The sequence below is a fragment of the Portunus trituberculatus genome, chromosome 47, assembly GCF_017591435.1.
Source record: "Portunus trituberculatus isolate SZX2019 chromosome 47, ASM1759143v1, whole genome shotgun sequence".
In the NCBI taxonomy this organism is placed as follows: domain Eukaryota; kingdom Metazoa; phylum Arthropoda; class Malacostraca; order Decapoda; family Portunidae; genus Portunus; species Portunus trituberculatus.
In genome coordinates, this window is record NC_059301.1 from 28,496,222 (window position 1) to 28,504,917 (window position 8,696).

The 8,696-nt window shown below is 35.8% G+C and overlaps 2 protein-coding genes across 8 annotated transcripts in view; one reads left to right on the plus strand and one right to left on the minus strand.

The window, feature by feature from the left end:
• Positions 1-5,446, plus strand: part of LOC123520757 (nephrin-like) — a 77,081-nt gene extending 71,635 nt beyond the window's left edge. The window contains exons 21-26 of the mRNA XM_045283320.1: positions 29-173; positions 342-536; positions 748-875; positions 2,513-2,723; positions 3,307-3,897; positions 4,114-5,446. Coding sequence (XP_045139255.1) covers positions 29-173; positions 342-536; positions 748-875; positions 2,513-2,723; positions 3,307-3,897; positions 4,114-4,172 — 1,329 coding nt within the window. The 3' untranslated portion in view covers positions 4,173-5,446. The remainder of the gene's footprint in view (positions 1-28; positions 174-341; positions 537-747; positions 876-2,512; positions 2,724-3,306; positions 3,898-4,113) is intronic.
• LOC123520758 overlaps positions 1-8,453 on the minus strand; it is a 229,645-nt gene extending 221,192 nt beyond the window's left edge. For all 7 annotated transcript variants that reach the window (XR_006679361.1, XR_006679362.1, XR_006679360.1 and 4 more), the window contains exon 1: positions 8,136-8,453. The gene's annotated coding sequence lies outside the window, so the exon portion shown is untranslated. The remainder of the gene's footprint in view (positions 1-8,135) is intronic.
• Between the last annotated feature and the right edge of the window lie 243 nt (positions 8,454-8,696).

The following is an 8,696-nucleotide window of genomic DNA, read 5'->3' on the forward strand; positions in this document are numbered from 1 at the left end:
CAATTGAGAGCTCTCTCTCCATGTGCAGTTGGTAGACGTACCAGGGACCAACACCAGTAGCTGGGAGGTGAAAGGTCTCTCTACCGGGGCTAAGTACTCCTTCACTGTGCAGTCTTACAACCAGAAGGGCCGCCCCTACCACACCTCCCCTGCCATTGAGGTCCTCATGAAAGGTACACTTGTTTTTCAACAGTTGTCTCACTATAGTTACTGATCAATATTCCAGAGATCCTAGATGCATCTTTCATCTTTTTCATAACTTAATTATAATGTGAAGCATTCTTTGAAATAAGATGAAGCAATCCATATATTTTAAAGATAATGTATATTCCTTTTGACAGCTGATTATGAGATGGATGAGGAGACTTCAGATGAGGCTAAGAAGACTGATGATGAACAAGTGATAAAGAGGCCTCAAGGCATCTCACTGTTCATGTTTGTTCTCATTGCACTCACGGGCGCTGTCCTCTTTGTACTGAACATCACCGGTGTCCTCTGCTACCTTCGCCGCCGCTCTTTCTTCCAAGGCCTTTCAGGTAAATATCTTTACTAATTGTTCTTGGAAACTACTAGACATAGTTTCCACATTTAATATTTATTATTCCACAACAGGAAAGTATGAGATTTGTACTTTAGTTTACTTTAAGAAACTTTTGATCCACATTCTAGGTGAAAATTAAATCATCCAGTGAATAATTAGTTGCCTTTAAGGTTAATAATATTTGTCTCCCAATCTGTCCATTACAGACGGTTCCTCACGCAAAGACTCTGCATATGAGGTCCCATCTCCATCTCTGGTCGACCACCTGTCACTGAGTTCTACCGACGACATCCCACCTCCTGACTACGAGGTAACACCTCCGCTGCCCCAACAGGTAACCATTCCGCTGTCCCGGGTTATAACTGATTGCTTGTCCTCGTCCCAGTGCACGGCACTAGTGTCCTGCTAGTGTGAGGCCAAGGAGACTTTCTTTCCACGGAGAGAGAGAGAGTTGGTTGCCCAGGGCTCAGAAAGGGACGGACAACATCTACTGTATGGCCATAATTTGTGGATCTTCAAAGGGGCTGAATCCCTGACACAGACCACAAATATTGCAAACATTGACATGCACTCGTTCATATACAAATGTTCTAAGTACACACTTTCAAGGTAATGAAACCCACCCGGGACCTCGAAATAGATACCTGCATTACTGCTAGAATAGCATTAAGTAGACGTGTGTACACTTCTGGTCTGTAAGATTCACCCCTCCCTGCCTATCTACTATGAGCAAATTCTGTGAGCAAGCTCTAGGACCTTTGACTTCATTCAAGATGACTACTTAGTCCTCGGCCCAGGATTCCTCTCTCCCTCTCGACCTGATCCTAGCCTTCCTCTCCCAGTGCTAAGATCCTGGTGTCTTGTTTGAACTCAATTTCCACCATCCTGGACTGCAAAGAGCTCCTAGGCCTTGTGTTCTCACCCTTAGTTTGGTGATGTGCTTCTGCCTTTGTTCAGTCCTACACTCCTGCATCCACTCCATTCATTCACTTATTAGATTACATTAACTTTCAACTTATACAAATATGCTGCCATGAAAATTGTCATATTACTTATGTGGACTGTCCTTCAAAATCTATCTTTCCTTATACTATATTACTATATCTAGAATTCAGTGTCTCGTAACACTTAAGATTTTTAATTCTCCTTTAACATATAGTTAAATATTATACTGCAGTTTCAATTCAAACAAAATTTAGGCCTCAATGACAAACATGTATGATGATGTAGAAATAAATGCTCTATCTATCACCTATAAGATATAAGTGTTTATAGGCCACCCACAATCACATGTTAGTGGGTACATTCTTGATCGCCTCTAACCATCAAAAACAAAGACAGCTTGCCTCTATATATCCCTCAAGTCCTGCATCATTATGTTACATGTTTGCAATTTTACGTGAAATTATTTAATTAGTCACTTTTTTTATACTGCCTCATTCTATACATGAAAATACCATTACATTATTTTTCATTTTCAGACACATTATACAAACTTATCTTCATCATACAGACTTAAATGCTCCTCCTTTTCTCTCCGTTCTATTCATTATTTCCTCCTTCCTCCTTCCTTCTTCCCCCTTCCACCCCCTTCCCTCCCTCCCTCCCTCCCTCCCTAAACTGCAACACTTTCAGTTGTACTCATCACTTGTCGCACACCTTTCATGTGCATCTCGGTCATTCAGTGTATATTAAACTCATATCCTGGCACTTTAAATTGACCAAATCCCAATGTTAGCCTAGAAAGCAAAACCTGGTTCTTGTTTTGATCCCATTTTAACTGTTGGGATATACATAAATTATTGCAGTGTTTTCATTCTTTGTATGCTTCTTCAGTGTCACAATATTGATGAATTTTCACTAATAATTTTGACCGATCAAAGATATGCACATGTCAAGTGTGCTGAGAAAGATAACTGTTTCTTCTCTGTGAACAAAACTCTGCAGTGCATGCATTCTTTTCCCTCACAGCAAGTGATGGGGACACTGGGCCGTGTCAGCTTTGGAGGCAGCCTAGTGGACGTAAGACGTGCTTCAGGTTCACGTGGTACTCCTTCACTGGCAAGGAGCAGCCCAATTGTCACCTCCTCTAGCACCATTTCAGCAGGACTTGACCTTGATATTGATGAAATCATAGCTCCTCCTGATGACTTTTCCAATGAACTCAACAGTATGCCATCAGGTGAGTGATTGCTCAGATAAACCAACCTTTTCACCTATACAGAGGTCCTGAGTTACAACTAAGTTCTGTTTGTATGCCACATCTTAAACTAGCTTTCAACATAGATCACAATTGTGCTAAGTAAGCATATATTACTCTCCTATGCTAATGCTATCATAACAAAATCATGATCTAGGACATAAAAACAAAACTACTGTACCTTTAAAATAACACGTGGAAGACATAAAGTAATTGGAAAATAATAGAATAAATCACAAACAAAGAAAGTTAGCAAATTATTATGTACTGGGGTAAGAAATACTAGTGTTGTAACCACAAAATGGAAGAAATCGAGACTGTCATAAACCAGACACCTTGTATGTATATATATATATATATATATATATATATATATATATATATATATATATATATATATATATATATATATATATATATGTATATCCCAAATATGACTTCATATTCATTTTTCGAATCATGAATTTTATGCCTTGCCACTATTTTTTTTTTTTTTTTTTTTTCCCACAATATTCTGTAAACCTGTTTTCAGAAAGGATTCAAGGAAATTTTTCCTCCTATTCAGATGAGATCATGTCTGGATGCCATGGACGCAACTCCTGGGCCGACCTGGATAACATGTCATCGTCAGAACAGCTCGTTCCTCATTCATCTGGGCGTGACTTGCCCATCAGTCATCACTCCAGAACATCTTACACTTCATCCACTTTCCACCACAGTCTGGAATCTCTTGATCAGTTGTACAGTCTAACACAAGAAACTAGACAACCTCTCACCCTTCCCAGGCCTCCATCACATATAATCTACCATGGGCCACCTCACTTCCAGCACCTGCTGCAGCATCAACAACACGAACACATGCACCAGATTACACAAGGAAGCCAACAACAGCAGCAGCAGCAGCAACATATGATAGTGCAGCAATGCCCACAGTACCATTTTCCAATGCCTCTAGATAGTTCTCAGGCCTTTGGTTATCCAAAGCATCTAACGCAGGAGCAGTACTACTTTCAGCAACAATCTCATTATCAGCCACATACATCAGAATCATCAGAACCTATGTCTCCATCCTATGCCAGCCTTGATCCTTCAATGTTGTATGCCCAGCACTCAACATTTTTCACAGACGGGTCCCAGTCTCTCTCAGCATTTCCTGGTTAGTTTTTATTTTAATGATTTATTATGTATTGTGAATTCAAGTACAAAAGTACCTCACTGCTTATTGAACCTTACACACTTGAATGTGAAATATTATAGGTAAATGTAGGTAGATGTAATCTTTTGGTACATTCTTATCATTGTTGAAATATATTTGTTTTGCCTCCATTTCCTTACTACTTTTACACCTGTGATAAACTAATTTTCTCAACAGAACAGCAGAGTGAAGGATCACCTCCAGTCCAGGCAACAGTGAGATTCTCCCTGTCTTAAACAGTTCTGCCATCCTGCCAGCTCATGTTGAACATGGAGGACTCTGCCATTACCACAGAATTAAGAGCTTCAACAGAATAAACACCATCACCATTAAATGTTGCACTTGATTCAATTTTTTATGGCAATGCAAATCAGTAACCAAGTCATAGGTTTAAGATTTCCATTAAAATTCCGTCTATCACATATACATTCTCTTCAGTACTCCATGAAGTATCTAAATCACTGCAGTGTACATGTTTCTATGTATAAAAACTTATTTGTCCACTTTTCCTGAAATGAACCCCTGCTCACCTATTTTTTGGATATAAAACTTTCATTTAAGATTATGAACTAACCAGTCAATACAGATATAGACATTCTTAATAATTGCCCATGCCCATTGCCCAAAAATATTAGTTATATATAATTCATTTATTAAGCAACATTTATAGTGTAGCTGGTCTACAACAAATTTTGAACATATTATTAACATGTGAGCATCCTATGAAGGAGTTTATTTAGTGGTGGTCACTACTGCAATAAATAATGCAGGGTGACCAAGGTATTGTCCATTCATCCCTCCAATTAAATGTACATTCTGTAAATATCCATTACATATCATCTCTTCCATCAACATATCAATTCAGTGAAATTCACCAAAATCACAAATTCACAATCATTATTGTGCCATGAACACATTATTGCATAATATAGATAATGTCACCACCACATGCCAATTGTGTGGTCAGAATAATTACTCGTAAGTCTACCACTGATTCTACAATTGTCTCATCTCATGTCTCTTGTCAGATGTGAACTTATGTGATTTCTTATTTGATGGACTTCCTTAGATTAAATTCTATCTGTGATATCTTGCTATATATTAATGGTTTTGAATAAGAAGTGTTGAGGTAGCATATGTCCATGCATTTATTTTTACCTGTGATTCAAGGGATGTTAGTTAAATGTTATATAGTAATTGTATGTGATATTATGTTGTTATGATTTGATGTTGAGTATTTTGCTGTGTTAGATAGGTCTTTTCATCGCAATGGCTCACTGCATTTCAGCTCAGTGGGTACCAAGACAAGTTAGCAAATGTCTAATTACAGGGCTCATATTAGATTATGAACTTATAGAGAACTTATTATTGAATAATGCAGTTAATGTTTTGTTGAGAATTTATTCTTAAATATTGTAGTTAAATGATTTGTTACAATCACAAGAGATTTTAATGTGACACAATATAATTTAAAATTTTAAAATGACAGGGTATTACAGAGTTAGGTAAATGACAGGTAATTATATATATATATATATATATATATATATATATATATATATATATATATATATATATATATATATATATATATATATATATATTGAAGATATTCTTATATGGTACAAAGTTTATATGTAAGATAATGAATGTAACTATATGCTGCAAAGTATTATAAGTATCCAACAAATTATCTAATAGATCTATAATTTTACAATGTTATTTAGAATAATATTTTTACACAGGCTCTCCTTTTGTTCACATTTATGGCTTATTGCATTTCTTAAACTTAGTTCGTAAACTCTTTCCTCTCTGATTTTTTCATCAATTTATCCCATTTTCATGATACATGCATTTGCATCCATTTTCATACAAATGATGTAGTTATAATTATAATATACAATATTTTCCAAATTATGGTCTCAAGAATACAACAACCACTTCCTGATTAGTCTTCTGTGTTGCTCTCCATTACTCAAAGTCTGAGATACTGTCCCTAAGTTCCCACCATTCTCATTTTTCTTGATACATTTCTCTGCTTCATTGTCTTAATCACAACCTTCAGTCAATTAATCTATAAAACCATCTCTAACTTTTAATTAGTCACCTCCCCAATCTTTTATTTTCTTTGCACCTAAATCTTAGTCCTCTACTTATCATTCATCACTGTAGCTTACCTCTGTTATCATTCCCACCTCAATAGTCACACACAAGAACGAACTTTTCTTTCTGTATCAGTATTTCACTTCATTACTATAGGTAGTACGCTTTAAGGCAATAATTTGTCAGCATAACAATATTGCACTATCGGTTATCTGATAATTACTTTTCCACATTATTGATTCTACAATGTCATCAATACTTTTGGTTGAAAACTAGCAGTAATTTTTTTTTTTTTTTTTTTTTTTTACGATAAAATTATAAACCTTCAAAATCCAACTTAGTTATTTTGCTTAAAACAACACTTTTCATTAGTGAAGAAACAAGATAAGCATTGAATTTGAATCTTCTTTCTAATCTTTTCAAGATAGATAGGAAAATAAAGATTTGGATTTAACAACTTTTTTATTTGAAATAACTATCGTTACTGCAAAACACTTTTTGTTTATTGTTTTGTCAATATATCTATTACCAGTTACTTATTATTGGTGATAAGGTTCTCATTGTCAATTTATCAATTATTGCAATACATATTCTTTTGTCATCACACACAGCATTTGTGACTCCTAAACCTCAATCTTTATAATGTACGAGTATTAAGCATCTCATCACATTGTTCTTTTGCTGTATTTACCCAACAACCCTTCCGTTATGCTTTTATCACAAATTTTGTAACCGCATTATGTATGTACTTGCAATTTTTCTCTCACTTCCATACACTATTCTTTCCATTCTTTGAAAACCAGACATTTTATTCGGCACTATGCTATGAATATGTTAAGTGTCAGTCCAAGACAGGCATGAATGTCTCCTTGTTTTGCATCTCTCTGAATGGATCAGTGAGAGAGGTATTTACATATCATATATATCATTGCTATTATTATTATTATTATTATTATTATTATTATTATTATTATTGTTATTAATACAAATATTATATATTGTATACAAATATACAAGGAAAAACTTCTATTGCCCTTATTTCCAGGATCCTTGTGCCTAAAGTGTGATAAATTAATTTCAGTCATTAATTTTCCTCTTCTTAAATCAGTTGCTTGGGATTTCATAATAGCCCCTTTATATATCTCAATAAACAGACTCCTTGTGATAAAAACACTTGATCAAACCATTCTCAGAATGAAAAATACATTTTCTATTATGACAATGGTATATGTATGGTGGGATAAAAGATACCTCCATTTCATAGGGCATAAACTCTGTTGTCCACTACTATAACAAACCAGGTTTTACCCACAATAGAACACACAACTTGGAAATTCCAAGCAAGGGCTCTCTGTTACATATATATATATATATATATATATATATATATATATATATATATATATATATATATATATATATATATATATATATATATATATATATATATATATATATATATATATATATATATAGGAATCCTCGTGATTCGACCCTTTCGTAGTTCGAATTATCCCCAATTCAAACTCATTTAATTAATACCCAATCCTCAAGGTTCGACCGACTGACTCGCCAAATCGACATTCATATGTCGCGCGCCACCCACCCAGTCAAAATCTGCTGCCACCCCAAATTCGCCGCAAACCCGCCAGGCAGAAGTGTAAACCAATGCTACCCTGTGTCATCACTAAGGCGGCGTCACACTAGCACTTTTCCGTCAACTTTTTCTGTCAACTTTTGTTAACAAGCTCGCTTTAGCCTTTGTTGCATTTGTCAACTGAAAACAAATATGGCGGCCCTTTCACCCCCAGCAAGCCGTTGCTATTTTTGGCCTTTAATGATCTCTATGAGAAACTCTTCAGACAGCTTTGTCCACTCGTAAACAACAGAGCTGCTCATCTTGGCCAGTTGTTTCTTGGAAGTTCTGCCTTGGAATGTCGTAGTCCCTGACAAATGTAAACAAACAACTGAACTACTTTTCACTGTTAGGCTAGGACAAAAAAAAAAAAAAAAAAAAAAAAAAAATATATATATATATATATATATATATATATATATATATATATATATATATATATATATTGTTACCTTCTCACCTGTGGTTGTCCGCTTTCACTGGCTGCGTCAGCTTCGTTGTCAAGGGTCCGGAGCACCCAGGAGCACATCAGCATGAGGCACACAATGGCAGGTGGGTGGCAGGCACCGCCGGACAGAGAAACACCAACTTACTCATGTCCTTTACTGAGTCCTCAGTTCACAGTACATCACAGGGCAGCCTCCACATACACACACAGGGCACTCAGGCACTCCACAGGCATTCCCAGGGGTGGGCACAACAGACCACAACAGCAGGCAGCACGTCTTAATAACAGAGCGTGCGTCTCCCAGTCTTGTCTTGCACGTGCTCTCTTGCAGACCGCCCACAGGGGCCACTTGCGTCGCGCACTAACACTCACAAAGCCAGCCTGCGCAAACACACATATGCACATACACACATTTGTAATATATATATATATATATATATATATATATATATATATATATATATATATATATATATATATATATATATATATATATATATATTAACTTATCAAGATTCTATTAATTTGGGTAAATCTTTCGAGCGGTTAATTAATCAAAGGTTAAGATCATAC